A 17,318-nucleotide genomic window follows, 5' to 3' on the forward strand; every position below is an offset into this window, starting at 1 on the left:
TGCCATCACTTGTCTGAAGTCCTCCTTCCTTCCCAGAGCATGCAAATGGTCCTGTGGTTACTGACTGCACTGCTGCTAAAATCGCTAGTGTTGGCACTTAGAACGTAAAAGATGGAGTAGCTGGAAAAGCCCATTGGATTGATATTACCATAAATTTCAAAAATGTAAACCTCACAAGTGAGGAATGCTGACCTTTCTGGGGTTAGACATCCACTTCTAGGTACCTCTGCTGCTGACTGTACTAGCCAAACACGGAGTGACAGTCCTTCCAGCACACAGTTCCTACCTGAATTAACGGGGCAATCAACCAAAAAAGAATTATCTTTTCCAAGTTCCTTATAGTTCCTTAGAGTATCTGTTGGCTGAGTTGCATCTCTTGCGGTAAACCAAAGATGGTATTTCTGCCGGCAAGAACTACGTGTGCTTCTAAAACAGTGATTTAGTGTTTGTGTGTCAAGATACAAAGTCCTTCCTTCATTGAAATAAGGCTTGACAGGGTTCAGTTGTTCTTCATATTCAGATATCATATAATAAGACAGATGCGGGGCAACAAGTTGGGTTGTTTGGTCCCATGGTCAGGACCCTTACTCCTTTTGATTTAGCCTGTGTTCTTACGGCTGCTATCAGTGTATTAAATCCCAAATTAAAAGCAAAAAAAGACATAAGCTGGTAAAGGAGTTGTACTTTAAGAACAAATAACCTAGTGTATCAGAAAATCAAGACACAATGATAACTAATATAATTTTCATGTCGCATGCAGTGTATGTGTATATGGCTTCATATTTATGTTACAGCAATTGCTGACCCGAAGTTTTGAGAGTTGCAGTTATTTAGAAAACTTTAAGCCTCATTCTGAATTAATATAAGCCAGCACAAAGACAGCACCTAAATATCTGCTCCATTAATTTTAGTATGTCTTGATTTCTTGCGGTTAAATATGTAGTCTTAATTTTCTGTAATAGTCTCAATTATATGCAGTTTCCTTTGCATGCACTTTTTGAAAGAAAGGTTAAATGGGGGAAAAAATAAACTGTTGATATTCATTAATGTTTGAAATATCCCAACAAGGGCTAGATAGACTTTCAAGTAAGAAGTACAAATTCCATTACAGTGAAATGGAAATTCATCACCTAGCTCACATGAATAATTCTGCAAATGTCAACGAAACTCAGATTTTACTAATGATTTACAATTTTTGGGAATCAAATTCAATAGTATGGGAAGGCTGGTGAAAGTGATAACTTTTCTTCTTCACTGCCCATGTATGTTTAAACACTCTTTCTTTTAATAGATCTGGTCAGCTTTAAGAATTTTCTGGTTTCCTTGGTCTTGGCATAGCAGTTCTGTAGGGACCACAGAAGCAATTGCATAGACCATCCATAAGACCAACTGGTCTGGATAGATCTGAGGAAAGTTACTAACTTCTTTCAGTGCGAGCCAAGCTTTTTAAGGCACCACAAGATCAAAGAAAAAAATCTAAGAAGATGGAAGGAAGCATCAAGGGGGAGGAACTGTGGAACCTGCATTTTTTGGAGGTGACATCTATGTGTTGGTGACCTGTAAGAATTGCTTGAGCTATATGGTCATAACCATAGCAAGGCTGATTGCCTGGCACGGCTCGGGATGGGCATGTTCTCACGCAGTGATTTGGTGGTGGGAGGAGAGGAAACAATAAGGTCTTGAACCATGCCAAGATCTGCGCTGTAGCACCAATCTACACTGGCTAGATGGTAGCAGTTCATGGCAGAGATGAGACATTGCACCTCTGATTTTGCTTTAGAAGGCAATATTGCTAGAGTGTGCTGCGCGTAGTTAAAAGTTTCATATTCCTAGCAACTTTAAAATGGATTACATTTTTCTTGCCTACCCTTTTAGTTTTGCTTTGGAGAGTTTATTCCTAAATAAATGTCTAGGCTTGTCTGCATCAAATGCAAAATACCTCAGCACTAGTCAAGACAGCCCTTGTGGCTCTTTTAGCATGGGACTTTGCTAAAAACACTCCAAGAAGCAGCACTATCCTGAGCCATGGCAGCTCAGCAGAAGCAGAATTCATGTGACTGCTGCATCTAAACCTGCAGACACCCCCTCTGAGCTGATGACTACACTTGCCAGAGAATGTGAATAAAGCCTCAATGTCAGGACTTTTGTACAACTCAGAAAAAAGCATAACAAAAAAGCAGTAGGCATTAATTCCCCAAAGTCCTTCAGCCAACAGGAGGAGGAGTGTACTTTTTTTTTCCAGTTTTGCTTTAGTTCAGCTACATATTCCTTTTATTCTTTTTCTCAAGAAACCATCATAGCAGTTGGGACCAGCTAACCTCATAGAGGCAACAACAGTTTTTAACCCTTCACAGTCATCAATATACGGTTTCCTACCTTGCCTGAAATACTGAAGAGGAACCAAAACTTTGAAATGCTAAAAAACCACACTGGTTTCATTTTCCAGGGACTCAGACATGGCCAAAGTTTTTTTAAAAAAACACTCATCACAGAGCCCGACAATAAAAAATTTTTTTATTGAAGAAAGATTTTTTTCTGGGGAATGAATAGACGGGAGTAAAAGAACCTCTTTGGTTCTTGACTGGGATAGCCCAGTCTATGGTATAAGACTTTGGAGAAAGTCTTATAATTAAAGTCTTGATGTAACCTTTTCTTTTTGTGTTGTGTAAGATTTGATACCAAATTTTACAGAGGTAATTTTATTCTTTGTCCCACTGTATTTCTGCCCAGGCACTGACAGCAGCTGTATGTACTTCTAGATTCTCTTAATAGGTCTTGCATATGAAGTTCAGAGGTGTTTCAGCGCAGCTATTAGTAACTAGAGAACTGTGTTTTGGTATAATTTTTACCAAAAAAAGAGGGCGTTCTTTCCTGCAAATCAGAAATGTATTCCTCTGGGAAGTATCTAGCTTTATCTGCAGGAATACCCTTTAGCTCACAAATGTTTCAGCTTCTATACTTGTATAGGAAACATAAGCAGGGTAGGAAATTGAAAGCCCAACCGAGATCTTTTTAGAAGAAAATGGTACATGTGCACATCCTATACTAGGTCTGAATTTGGCTTGAAGAAGCTTTCATTTAACTGTAGTCTGAGTTTATATTACTTGAGCAGTAATCACAGTTCACAACCATCCTATGGCATAGCTGGTTTTGTACTAGTATTAATACGCTGAAAAAATGAACAGATCTTTCTATTTTCTTTACTCCTGAAAACACCATTTTTAAGTAGCATTATCTCAGCACATCCTTCCTTACTTGTGTGTTACTATATGAAGATGGAGCACTTCACAGCACAAGCAAGGGGGAGTTTCTGGCTGATCAGCTCCCATTCTGAAACCTCAGTACTAAGGACAAGAAGAGGAGATTTGGCTTAGAGCCCAGCAACAGAGTGATAAGATCCTGTGCTAATTTGGAGAGCTTATGTTACCTGTCCTGCAGTTTATGTGGTATATTATGTGTTGATGAACTGGATGACCATAATTTATAGTCCCCTGACAATGTGACAGTGTTATGAAAAGAATGGCAAGCATGTTACCCATTAGAATATCCATTAGGATGGCCTGGAAGATTTTGGGGACAGTGAAGAGATGCAAATGTAGTTTTCCAAGAAAAGATTACTGTTGCACTTTAATTTTGGAGTCTCATAAATGTAGTGATGTTCCTCCTTTGTTTCCAGTATCAGGAGGCTGCTTATTTACCACAATGGCATTACTGATTTCTTTTGTAGCATCCCACTCAATGTGAGAGACATTGTCTACTGTACAGGAGTTTCACTGATGGATGAAGATGTATGGGAGTTCATTTGGATGAAATTTCATTCTACTACAGCAGTGTCTGAGAAGAAAATATTATTAGAAGCCTTAACTTGCAGTGATGACAGAAACTTGCTTAACAGGTACAAAAATATTTTATATCTGTATCTGACTATTACCAATAATCACTTCAACATTTATGGATCATCACTTCAGCTTTGGTCTAAATGAAATAACTTTGCTTTTCAAGCACAGGCTTACTGTCTGTTTAAACTGTCTTATGTTTTTGCATTAATGTGTATAAAAAGTGACACATATTTTGTCTTTTCATTTCCAGATTTTCCTATGTTCATTGGAAATGTTTGAAATCTTATAATAATTATTGCTGTTATTTTTATTTTAAAGGATATGCTTTATTTAAATGTACTGACTGATCTGATCTTACTGATTTCATAAAAATGCACATGTAAAGTTCCATTCAACTTTTACTGAAATCCTTTTACATCAAGATTTTTCTGATTCATAAATGTGCGTGGTCTTTGGAATCATAGAAATAAACCACTGAACTCACTTGGAAACTTAAACTAACCATTTGGCAGTGATTTTTTTTTTCTGAGAGTTTTCTGATGTGCTGTTTTTAGACTATGTGTTGGTGAAACTAAATAGGACTTTTTTTCCTTGTTTCTCCCACTAGGCTTTTGAATTTGTCTCTCAACTCAGAAGTTGTCCTGGATCAGGATGCAATTGATGTGATAATCCACGTAGCTCGAAATCCACATGGAAGGGATCTTGCTTGGAAGTTTTTCAGAGAAAAATGGAAAATATTAAATGCTAGGTAAAGATAAAAAGTCTAAATTTATTTTCATTTTCTTATTTTGATGTAATTCGTGTAAGTATTGTATATGTATGTATTCATGTAAGTCCCTGAATCTAATCCATTCTCTTCTAATCCATAGAGATGTCTCTAAATATGAAATACATACATATGAGTCATAAATGCATTTATTCGTGGGTTATCACATACATGCATAGAAACATTTATCTCTTAGCAATCATCTGTATATATATCTATTACTGTATTGTGTCTGCGCTTATGATAATGAATTCTATCTATATGTCAAGTGCTGCAGTTCTACTTTTCACAGATAAAAAAGCAGCAGTTCCCAAAGGAATTTTGCTGATTTTAAGTCTGATAGAAAAAAAATCTTTTCAAGAACATTATTTCAACTGTGGAAAAAAACACCAAACCCTTTTTGAAACATTTCCATTTTCAAAAGGATGCTAATATAGTGTCATCTCCTATCCTTCCACTCTGTGTTTCAGGTGAGTTTCAAGTAATAAAGGAGCAACATTTTGAATTAAAAATAGATGAACAGGAAGGAGACAGGGTTGTTCCTTATACCTACTTCTCTTTCTCTTTGAACAAGTGCTACATGCTCCTACTCAAAAGCCCAGGCAACATTTTAAAATCCTTATTGATGAAGATTTTGATATTAATTCAATGAATGAGGAATTTCTTTAGTTCTTTAGGGACAGCCTGAGGGTCTGAAAGATTTCACAGCAGCTCATCTGATACTGACAGGTTAGAAGGGACCATAACTTGAATGAGGTTCAAGTTCTTAAAGGCAGGTGTCCAAGAACTTCAGACACCCCATGTCAGGCCATTCCCATGGTGTTGGCAGAAAAAATATTGGAGATCTGTTCTATTCTGGACTTGTGAGGAGCCATCTAGTATACCACAGAATATTTGAAATGGTATATTTAAGATGCTGTATTTAAGCAACTAAATCCTAGTGCCTGATGAATACAGGTACAAACTTAGTATAGGTTTCATGGCATCAAAAGAAGAGCCAAGGAAACTCAGAGACTGTGCAACTTTCCTAAAGATTCAAAAAATTGTTCATGCTAGTTTGGGTAATACTTTATAGTATAGTGGGATTTTAGAAGAAATTCAGCTGGGAAAATAGGTTTGAGCTGGAGTTGGTTTTGGAAGTTTATATTGCAGGAGCATACTTTTTGAAAGCAATTTCCAAAAAGCTTTAAGAGTGCTGAACTTTAAAAATTAAGAATCCTCTGCTTCTGGTATGATTATTCCAGAAAGTGGATGGCAGACCCATTACTATTATGCAACCCAGTGCAGTTAGTTATGCTCTGGAGAGCAAATAATTTTTCAGTTTCCTCCAGGGATTTATACAGAGTTTAGGCATAAATTTGTCAAAATCTGTATTGCTACGAACACACATGCAGAAGTTGTGTCTTGCTTTAGCAAGTATGTTCATCTGACAACCTAGCTAACACCTGTGATTTTAGACATGGGCAAGGTTAACAAGTGTAGACAAATGGACAAGATTTAGAAAACTATGCCACATGCCAGATTTTTTGTGTGTTTTAATTTTAAATAGCTTAACTTCACCTAAAATTTGAATTTTATTTATCTCACTTGCTTGAAATGCATTACTGTGTTATTGGAGTTCCTAACAATCAGCAAAGCCTCATCAAAAACCTGTTATTGTCCGTTTTTTTAATGAGAAAATAAGAGAGAGTCTGCCTCTTTGCCCAACACTGACTTCATGTTATCGACATTCAGTTTGATCTCCAAACACAAGTCAGAGCCACCAAAAGGATTGTCGCAGTTGCATTTTTCTGAAAGGGACATCCAGTTAAGTTTCTATCAATCGCCAAAAGATTCAATGCAGTGGAATTAAATAGTTCGTGCAAGCTGTACAGATGAGATGTACAATGAAAATAACTTTACTTTGTAATTATAGATTAAAACCTTTTAAGAGAGACTTTGAGAGGATGGAATTAGTCTAACACCTTGCCCCTTAAAATGTTCAGTGAAACAGTGACATGATAGAATGCAAAATCAGGCTTCTGATTTCAGCTTGCCACACAAGTACATTTTTAAAATACAAGTTTTATTGTGGAATTATTGTTCAAGTATACTCTGTCCCAACGCATCTTTTTTCTACAATTATAATTTATTATTTAATTTTATTTAAAATTAAAATACTTTGTATGAAACATTAATTTAATATGGTGGTATCTCAATGGTATTTTCCATTGAATTTATTATAAAAGTTGTTGATGTTTGAGATAGTAATATGAAATAGCTGAGGGTGATTAAATTATACTATAACACTTTTTCCTCTAACTTCAAAACATAGCATGTCAAAGAGTTAGAATGACAACAAAATATTGTTATCCTTTTATATTTTTACAGTATGTTTGTATTCATATTGTCCAGAAGATCCTGATAATGTATAAAGTCTTCAAAATCACTCATATCCCATTTACAAAGGTGACTTAGAAATTGAGGTGCCTAACAAGTCTTTTGTAAGAAATCCGTGGGACTAAGACTGCTAAAATTCTGAAAAAGAGAATTGAAAATACTATGCTTGAATTCCTGTTACCTGAGCATGCATTACCCTGGCTCCTAAATCATTTTCATCGCGTGTTCCTGTGTGTGAAAATTTAATCCAACAGCTGCCTATAAGAATTCCTTCATTCTCAAGTGCTGAATCATTTGTCTGCATTTGGGAATTTGACAATATTTGGGAAACCATTTACATCTCTCCAAAGTAAATGGACTATGCTGCCTCTCAGGTTCGGTTCGCCCTCCCGAGCCCAGAGAGTTGTGGTGAACGGAGTTAAATCCAGTTGGCGGCCGGTCACGAGCGGTGTTCCCCAGGGCTCAGTTTTGGGGCCGGTCCTGTTCAATATCTTTATCAATGATCTGGATGAGGGGATCGAGTGCTCCCTCAGTCAGTTTGCAGACGACACCAAGCTGGGCAGGAGTGTTGATCTGCTGGAGGGTAGGAAGGCTCTGCAGAGGGACCTGGACAGGCTGGATCGATGGGCTGAGGCCAATTGTGTGAGGTTCAACAAGGCCAAGTGCCGGGTCCTGCACTTGGGCCACAACAACCCCAGGCAACGCTACAGGCTTGGCAAGAGTGGCTGGAAAGCTGCCCAGAGGAAAAGGACCTGGGGGTGCTGGTTGGCAGCTGGCTGAACATGAACGGCATCCTGGCCTGTATCAGAAATAGTGTGGCCAGCAGGAGTGGGGAGGTGATCGTGCCCCTGTACTCGGCACTGGTGAGGCCGCACCTTGAATACTGTGTTCAGTTTTGGGCCCCTCACTCCAAGAAGGACATGGAGGTGCTGGAGCGTGTCCAGAGAAGGGCAACGAAGCTGGTGAAGGGCCTGGAGCACAAGTCTTATGAGGAGCGGCTGAGGGAACTGGGGTTGTTTAGTCTGGAGAAGAGGAGGCTGAGGGGAGACCTCATCGTGCTCTACAACTACCTGGAAGGAGGTTGTAGCGAGGTGGGTGTTGGTCTCTTCTCCCAAGTAACTAGCGATAGGACGAGAGGAAATGGCCTCAAGTTGCACCAGGGAAGGTTTAGATTGGACATTAGGAAAAATGTCTTTACTGAAAGAGTGGTCAGGCCTTGGAACAGGCTGCCCAGCGAAGTGGTTGAGTCACCATCCCTGGAAGTATTTAAAAGACGTGTAGATGTGGCACTTAGGGACATGGTGTAGTGGGCGTGGTGGTGTTGGGTTGACAGTTGGACTCGATGATCTTAGAGGTCTTTTCCAACCTTAATGATTCTATGATTCTGAGTGCAAAGCCTGTACAAATGTGAGGCATTGGAGGCTCACACCCGCAGAAGTAAAGGAGCAGGTAGAGAGCCTGTGACTCTAGGATGTTTCCAGGGAGCTCAGACATGTAAGGTCCTGGTTCTGTAGTGCTGTTGTCTTTCCTGTGAAGGATGGGAAAACTGATACCTGCAAGACCAAACACTTTTTCTATTTATTCTCTTGTTTCACGCCTGCAAAATACTATTTTGGGAGGTGGCTTTTCTAGAATTTTGGCAGCAGAGCCCGTTTAGGAATTGCTGTTAGTGGCGGACTTTTTACCAAGTATGCGTAATGGGCAGTAATCAGCACAGGTATTCATGAAGTTATCATTTTCAGTGGAAGGAATTCTGCTACTTCTTGTTTGCACTGTGGCTACAGTACAGACTGCAAGAAAAATAAAATCCCTGCAGCAGTTTTTATGAGGTCGCTTCTGTAAAGTGGATTGGTAACCTTGTCAAAAGACCCCATCAAGAGGAGCTTCCAATTTTCCAAGCAGTCAATTATGAGGCTAAGCTGAGACTGTAATAATAAAGGGCTTTGTTAGAAAGCCTAAACGTGTTTAAAGGACCATGAAATCCATACTTCCCAAAGGAGGCGTTTGCCTCTGGATGTCTGTATATGTCAGTGTGACTGAAGTTTTGGAAAAAGAGATGTACTTGCTGAAATATCCATGAATAATTCAGTTATTAGTGGTCAGGGAGTAGGATTTTTAATACCTATAACTGTGTTTCCCCTCACACAAGCTCAAGGTAGTAAGCAACACAGAGTACACCTTCCCTAAAACAGAATCTTCTCAAAGAAAACCCAGTTCTCTTCCCTTTCCCTCTTTCTATCCCTTTCCCTGCGGCTATCCCTCTCTCTTTCTCTTTCTTTCTCCCGTTTGAAAGGACTGTGGCTTACAGTACCTAAGCATTTAAGGGGAATTAATTTAAGATTAATAGAAGCAGAACAGAAAGCTGTGACTGTGCTAGTTCATTTCACTTTGAATTTTGAATTCCTCCTCTAAATCAGTTTGTAAAAGCGGGGTATGAACTGAATTGTTCCCCCGGATAAACTTAATTGCAGTGAAGTCTATTGGTATTACTTACACATGTCTGATAGGAGAGCTGGATTCCCTATCTTAAAAACAGTCATGTTCAGATTAGCTAGATACTGCTTTGGATATATGTGCAGATAAAGATAAGGATAACTATTTGTCAAGTGCCTTTTGCTATGCTGAATGACGTCTAACTGGAATAAAAGACTTGCTTTCGGTTTCCAATGGAATTACATTCTTCATACTAGACACTTTGGGAAAAAAAAACCAACTACAAACTATTCCAACATGAAATGCAAAACTTCAGGAATAGTCTGAGTAATCTTGTAAGTGATGTAGATGCTTCATTTGGGGGATTGAAAAAACTTGTGGAAAAGCAAGTGGAACATCAGGATTTGAATGGCCAGTTTCAAAGCAACTACCTGCAGAAGGTCATTGCTGATTGCTGCTGAATATCCTACCCCGTTATACATTGGCCTTTAAATATTCTTTGCCCAAGCTTTCAAATTTTCATTCCGGGTTGGTTCTTTGAAGATGCTGCATCATGGCCCAGGGGATTATTTTAGCAGTATTATTCTCTATCAGTATTGTTTATTTTAATTATCAGGTACTGGATTCAGTTCACTTATCTAGAGGCTATTTGTAATGTAGATGAGGTGGATGAATACAAAATGCAGAGAAGGCTGCAGCACTTCAAGAAGTCTGTTTTAATGGTACAGCTAGAAGGTTTCTTCAGAATACTTCTCCATAACTGCTGCTCCCCTCCTTCTTTGGTGCCTGTATTTTGAGCTGCTTCGTGTCATTACATTGAAAGCTGTTTCGTTAAGCATGATGTGGTGTTGTGGTTTGGTCCTCTCCTCCTCTGGAGCTCTCAATTGTGGCTGCGGTTAAGCCCATTCTGCTTAGTAACATCCAACTAAAATTTAACTACAAGTAGCTCAGCCTAGAAGAAGGTCTCAGTCTGGGTTTTTAGCAAGAAACACTGGAATACCAGTGTCCAATTCCAGTGCTGTTCCCTTGGATCCCCAGAATCGGTCTCATGTCTTCTCCCTTGCTTACAGAAGACTATTTTCTAATTTTCAGCTGACCTGGCACTTGCACTAACTCTCTGTGCATCTTCGTTTTGCCCTTGCAGGTACGGAGAAGCATTATTTATGAATTCGAAGCTTATCAGTGGGGTCACAGAATTCCTCAATACCGAAGAAGAGCTAAGAGAGGTAATTTTTAAGGCTCAATACGTGAGGCTGTATTTGTTGTAAGCAGGGAGCAGGGCAGGAGCAAGGTGTCAGTTGTCTGGGAACTCTGGTTACTCAGCTGGAGTCGCAGACCCGTGCTGCAGCTGGGCAGCACGAGGATGAGGAGCAAATGGCAAAGGCACCTGAGTGGTTAGGGGTGATGTCAAGGAGGTGGGTAGTGCAGGCACTTCTCCGTGCTTGGCTGGATATGTAGGTTTGTTTTTTTTCTCTTGACTATCGGTTGAGAAACTAAAGATGAGATCTTTCTATCCATATTAGTTTATGCTGCAGAGGGCAACCCTAAAAAAACCCAGTGTTGAAAGTAGAAGCTGCTAGTGCCTTCTCTGTTTTTTTGTTTGCCTACAGTATTTCCATGTGAGAAAAGCTGTTAACCTGATATTCTGGCCAAATGACACCGCAATAATTTGTTCTAAATGCTAAATACTTCTTATTTAGATTGCAAAGATTTCTCATTTTAACATAACATTTGCCCTGACTGAGGTAGTTGTGTGGTTGTGTTATGCTCTGCTTAGCAGCTGCTCAACATTACCCCAAAGGGGTCAAATGGTTCTTATGCAGCATAATCACCATTAATTGAACTCTGATTGCACTGTGATATTTTGTGTCTAACCATTTGTCTGCACTCAAGTCTAGTGGCCTCAGGAACTTAGGGAAGAGCCGCAGCTGGTTTCCTCAAAGCTACCCAGGTGGGAAGAACAGTGCTGGCCAGATTTGAGTATCTGCACTGCACAAGGAAGCCTTCTGTACTCTTAGTTTCCACCTCCTTGATAGCATTGGCAGGCTGCTTGTTTACACTTTCCCTAAAGGAAACTGGCCGTGTAAACATTTTGGTATAAAAAGCACAGAGATCAGGTAAGGGCTGATTTTGATAGTTTCCAGGTCCCTCACATGCTTTTAACTGTGAGATAGTTGCAGGATCAGCCTTTTCAGTTTTGAGCCCGTGCACAAAGGGATGTTGTTGGAAGTTAGGTTTAAATAAACAAGGTGAATTTGTTGTCACCAGGAAACAAAAATTAACTAGTTATGAATAAGTGTTGCTAAAACCATCTAATTTTATACAAGTCAACATAACCAGCAACCTACTGTGCAGATTAGCCTTGCAGTTCTCACTTAAAAAGAACAGTAATTCAAAGCACACCAGTGCCATCAGCTATAATAATCCAGGTGATAGTGCTGTAATTTGAGTATACGCAAGAACAGAGCAGGGGCCTTTTCAGTCTGCTGAAAAGAGATCAAAGATTCTCATAAAGGAAGAAATCTGTTTCAGGCATTCAAAGATCATCAAATGAGTGTCCACTTGTTATTTTGCCATTCTCTTCACACTGTAACAATCCCTTCCTTTTCTAAACAACTGACCTGTATTATATCATCAAAAGGGTTCTGCAAATCAAAATGAAATAAATTTGTTACGAAAGTTGATAAAACAAAAGGGCATCAGGGCTGCCTTCTGCTGATATTTGCATATAAACATGAATTAGAAGCATTTCCAGTGCTTCCAGTTTGGTTTCTTAGGTAGAAATAAAAGTTTAGAGCAGCCCAGCTGTCTGCGCAGTGCAGCAGCTGGGCTACAGGAGAGAAGGAGGTAATCATATTAATGTGATCCGGCACTGACATGTCAATATCTTCCAGTGCAATTTGAAGCAATTGCATCACATATAATTGACAGTCTGCTGTCTTATTACATTTCCTATTAAATCTTCCTCACCATACTACATCTACTTCAACAGTGATCGTGGAGGTTTGTCCTAAATGCCTGACTTGTTTGTGTGCAGTGGAAGTACTTACTTTCTTTAGTTCCTGCAAATTTAACCTGTTAACTTGTATTTCCAGCTAAAGAATTTTATAAAGAGTTATGAAGAGGGAGCTGCTGCCTCTTTCTCTCGCGCCGTGGAAACTGTGGAAGCCAACGTGCGGTGGCAAAGGCTTTATAAGGAAGAACTATTCCAATGGCTAAGAAAATCCTTGACACACTAATCTGTCTTTCCAGCCAACCATTTAACACGAAACTCTGCAAGAGGAAGAGGAGACATTTTAAAAGTGTTCAACATTAAAATCATGAAGACAAGATCAGATTGCAGGGAGAAGGGGTTTTTTTCCTTTTTTTTTTTAACGGTGGGATTTTTTTTTTACACTGGGCTCTTGTGAAATTGTCAAGAAGCTTTTCAGAAGAGAAGATCGTGAATGCTTGTGAAATCCAGTCCTCAGTGTACACAGCCAAACATGATATTAAGTGGTGCATGTAAATGTTGAAGAAAAACAAAAACCCCTCCAAGACTATTTTGTGCATGCCTGTACTGTCCCTGCCTGTATTCTAGCATGCTTATGTATAACAGCCACATTTTGTAGTGAGTTCCAGTTACATCAAAGATGGGCATTATACAAAGCACAAAGACTATCTACGACAATCAGTGTTGCAGTGAACAAAAGGAAAAGAAGGAAAAGGAAATGCAGGCGGCTTCCAACTTGGGGCAGTATGAGATGTAAATTTAGCTTTCCCGCTAGCTGCCAATTAGCCTACCACTCAAACTGTCTTTTAATGATTACAAAGATGCCAGCTCATTTCTTGAGTTGCCAGTTGTTGTATCTGCAGTCTCTATAGTCCCATATTTAAATAAGCAGCATAGAGAGCGAGGGGCGGGGGGAGAGAAAATGAGAATGAGTGAGAAGGACATCATCCATGCATTAGAGTTATATACATTTATTCACTGCTGATCAGTGGAACAGTGTAGTTTTAGTTGTGATCATATGCAGTGTTTGAGGGGAGCTTTGCATTGGTTGCACATAATCCATGAACCACCTCTTCTCAGCAATTTTACAAGGCAGTGGTATTCACGATGGGTCACCCAACCTGTGAAGTAGTAAGTTATGCAGCTGATAGTGCACAAATATCATAAATAAACGTAGGATTCAAATGGAAATTAGCAAACATGGAGAATACCTTGCATGCAAAGACATAAAATTAACTAAGAGGGCTGTCTTGCATGTGGTAGACCAGCCTCTGTAGTGATTTATTATGATAGACAGGTCACATTCTCCATGTGGGCAATACTTTTGCAAATATGGGATGTACAATTTATGCCAACTTAGAAAAATGAAATATGGAGAAGGGGGGGTGTGTTTATTTGTACTGGCTAATACCGAGAACATGGTTTTCTTTCTGTTTCCTTGTATTTCACATAGACTATTCTAGATGAGTGGCGCTTTTCTTAATCGTATGTTTGTTTCTTTTTTCTGAATCCTTAATCTGAAAGGTCAGTGATACAGTGGAACTGCTACTTGTACAGTGACCATCTGCACCATTGGTGCTAAGTGTTGAGGATAAAACTGGTGGGGGCCAAATACTCTCCCATGTTTGCACCATGGAGAAAGAAAAAACCCACAAAACTACAGGGAGTCTTCAGGAGGCAGATTGCAGCAGCTTCAGAGGGGGAATGTAGATGTATGACAGTGTTTCTTTATCCCATCCCAGCCTATGACAACCGTCTGACCACAGCATGGCCCTGTATATAGGGAACATGTGGCCAGCCAAATTAGAGAACAGCCATTTTATCTGGTTGTTTCCTTCACAGGGTGTGGAAGTTATCAACATGCTTTACAGTTGCAGTTACTTATCCCCAGTAAGTTGTAAATTGAAATGCTAATGCAAAAAGAACCAAACCCAAGCATTTTCAGATATTATCAGAGTTGTGTGGAGATGGTATTGTTTTCTGGGCTCTCATTCCCATGGTACTCTGCCAATCAAGAACTGGTAGACACATCGCATAACTAAGCTGTCCTACCCATTTTGAGCCTGTCATTTTGTGTCTTTTGCTATGCAGAGGGTGCTTTTTGTGGATTGGGTGCATGAAATCCTTGTGTGGGCATTTGCTCCACTGTTTGGTGCTGTGTAGCACCGCGTGTTAGCTTGACCACACATAACCAAGAGAAGGAATCCTGTGCTCTTGTACTGTTAACTCTTTGCCTTATAGTAAGCCCTAAACCTTTGTGCTGTGTTACAATGCTAGTGAACCTAATGCCCAGAAACATTATCATGTCCAAGTTGAGTGAAATCCTCCTCCTCTTATGTATTTTACCTACCTCACAGGGGTGTTGTGAGGCTTGACTGATGTTAGCAAAGCACTTGAATATCCTCTGATGAAAGGCATTTGAAGGTGCAAAGTACTATTTTATGTGGTTGACCAAACTCAACCTCAATGCCAGTATGTAGCATCACATTTGTAATTTCTACTGAACAAAGTCACATGCAGATTTGTTATAATAAAAAAGCAAGCCAAATATTATTTAATGTAACCTCTACCCTGTAACGAAGGCCAAAATTATGATATCCAAAGAGTGTGCAGAAAACCAAGCCCTCAAACGTGAATTACTTTGAGGATTTCGGAGAAAAGAAGTGTGCATAATGGTCTGTCCCTTTGCAATTTTATTTAAGATTGCCTTTGATGACTTTTCTTTTTCAGCACCACAGATTAAACCACATACCCCCAGGATGCGTATAGAAGTTTTTGGTCTTTCCACTGATAAAGGGCAGGCTAACAATATGTTCCAAAGTCAAAAGTTTATTTCAGCCTGTGTATTCTGCACAGTGCACAGAAATTTCCACTGTTGCTCATTTGAATTGAAGTTCTTGCACATTTAGCTGGTGTTGGATGTAAATTAATATTTTAGTGGCCTTGAGCAACTGGTCTACCACAGATATCAAGCCCTAAATGTATCTATTATACATACCTATTTATGTATTGCTTATAATTGTTGTATTCTAGTAACGTTGGTATTACTGCTGTAGCTAAGGTTGAGCTGGCCTTTCCATTATAGTTCCCTATTCTTTTATTTTTTATATTTTGTATTTTGCTGTTTCACACTGAATCAGGATTAAATTTAAATGGATTAAATCCAGCAAAACTACAGCTGTTTTCTACAATATTCAACCCCTCTGCATTTAATTATATGTCTTTAAAAACTTTTTTTAATAAGTTCCACACAACTGCGTGTTAAAGAATAGTTGATACCTCATGGAAAACTCTAATACAGTCTGCTTAGAAAAATCTATTTATCTTACTGATTTTCTTTCTCCTTTACCAGTCCTTTTCTTCCTTTGTCCTTATCTGAAGATGGGCCCCATTTTTATAATTTGGATTATGATTAGGAAGCCAAATACCCCAAACTTTTCAGCATTTTCAAATCCAGGATTTAGTTTTGTCCTTTCTAGTGAGAGGAGATGCTGCAAAATCTGAATCCAGTGTGGACGTGGACCTTACCCAGGCCCTGGGTGTCATTTTGTAGAGATTTGATGAGGCCTGTGTCTCTAATCAGCCTTTGTATGACTCAGGATCTTTTGCAGTTATTAATTGATATGGCCTACTAAATCATATAGGAAGACATATGAATAGACATGATGTTACGCCAGCATAACAATATACCTATTGTAAAAATACCTATTGTATTTTTATAACATTGTCCACTACAAAAATCTCAGCCTATTACTTTGTAGCTGGTAGAATTATTCATGTATCCTCTGCTAATAGCTGTTAAAATGATAGTAGCTACTAATTGTGACTAGGGCAGAACAATGTGAAAACATTCTTCTGAAATGAAATGTCACTTCTGCTATAACTGGGAGTACTTGGACATTGATTTTGATGAAAAAAACTTCATATGTCCTTAAGTACATCCAAATTTGTGACCTTTGACGATCTTTTCAGTGACTATAGCAAGAATTCCTATACTATGTTGGAAACTGAAGATGAATTTTGTGTAGCTTTTGGGCTGTTGTGGATGTTTCACTAAGCTTTAGAGTGTCAAAGGAAATACCTCCACTGATGCAGAAGAATGCTTTCACAGCAGAGATCCTGAACCATACAATTAAATCCTTAGTAGTAAAGAATAAAAAAAGAAAATTTTATATATATATATATTTTCATGTGAAAAATCCTCTGTAGAGATAATTTTCTCATAAAATGTCAGTAAGTCTGATTATTTGGATAGAATAAAGTGAAGCCAATATTTGCAGATGAGGGTGTCTTTGTTTAGGTACCTGCATAATAAAATTTTGGTTTTCCATGTGGTCATAGCTGATACTGAAGTCAAAGAAAATAGGCTTTGAGTCAAATGTGCAACTTTCTCTTTGAGGAAAAGGGATGTGGCTTTGAAAACTGTTTGCATATATAATCGACTTACCACCATTTCTTTATAGCCACAGTGTCAGTATGAGCATGAAGGAGTAAAAGGACCATCCTGCTTCTGAGCAGCCTGAATAGAGGCTGTTTGCCCAGCGTTGGATGGAGCAGTCCGAAAACTGCCGGCTGCATCATCCGCTGCTGCCACCAGCCCACCCGGGTCAGAGGCAGCTGGGAACCAGTGCCTGAAGTGCAGAGAGGCTCCGTCCAAGTTTCTCTGAGCTAGACAGGAAGGGCAGAAGGTCCCTTTGCCGGTTATGGGTTGTGGAAAAAAAAAACCCGAACTAAAATCCCTGAGCTCTGGTCGCCTCAACTGGAAACTGTTGACCAAAATATTTGTAAAGGTCTAGAATATTATAATGTCCGTTCTTCAGAAGTGATTTCAAACAGTCAAATATTTTGAATTTTCAAGTATGCATAAGAACACAGACAGTTTTTTCCTTTATAATATTTTTGTTAATAT

The 17,318-nt window shown here is 39.1% G+C and overlaps 1 protein-coding gene across 1 annotated transcript in view; it reads left to right on the forward strand.

Moving 5' to 3' along the window:
• The window catches only part of TRHDE (thyrotropin releasing hormone degrading enzyme), a 218,084-nt gene extending 201,018 nt beyond the window's left edge, over nt 1-17,066 (forward strand). The window contains exons 16-19 of the mRNA XM_075150062.1: nt 3,728-3,895; nt 4,447-4,587; nt 10,562-10,643; nt 12,513-17,066. Coding sequence (XP_075006163.1) covers nt 3,728-3,895; nt 4,447-4,587; nt 10,562-10,643; nt 12,513-12,656 — 535 coding nt within the window. The 3' untranslated portion in view covers nt 12,657-17,066. The remainder of the gene's footprint in view (nt 1-3,727; nt 3,896-4,446; nt 4,588-10,561; nt 10,644-12,512) is intronic.
• Nucleotides 17,067-17,318: the final 252 nt, after the last annotated feature.

The sequence above is a fragment of the Calonectris borealis genome, chromosome 1 (genome assembly GCF_964195595.1).
Source record: "Calonectris borealis chromosome 1, bCalBor7.hap1.2, whole genome shotgun sequence".
Lineage (NCBI taxonomy): Eukaryota > Metazoa > Chordata > Aves > Procellariiformes > Procellariidae > Calonectris > Calonectris borealis.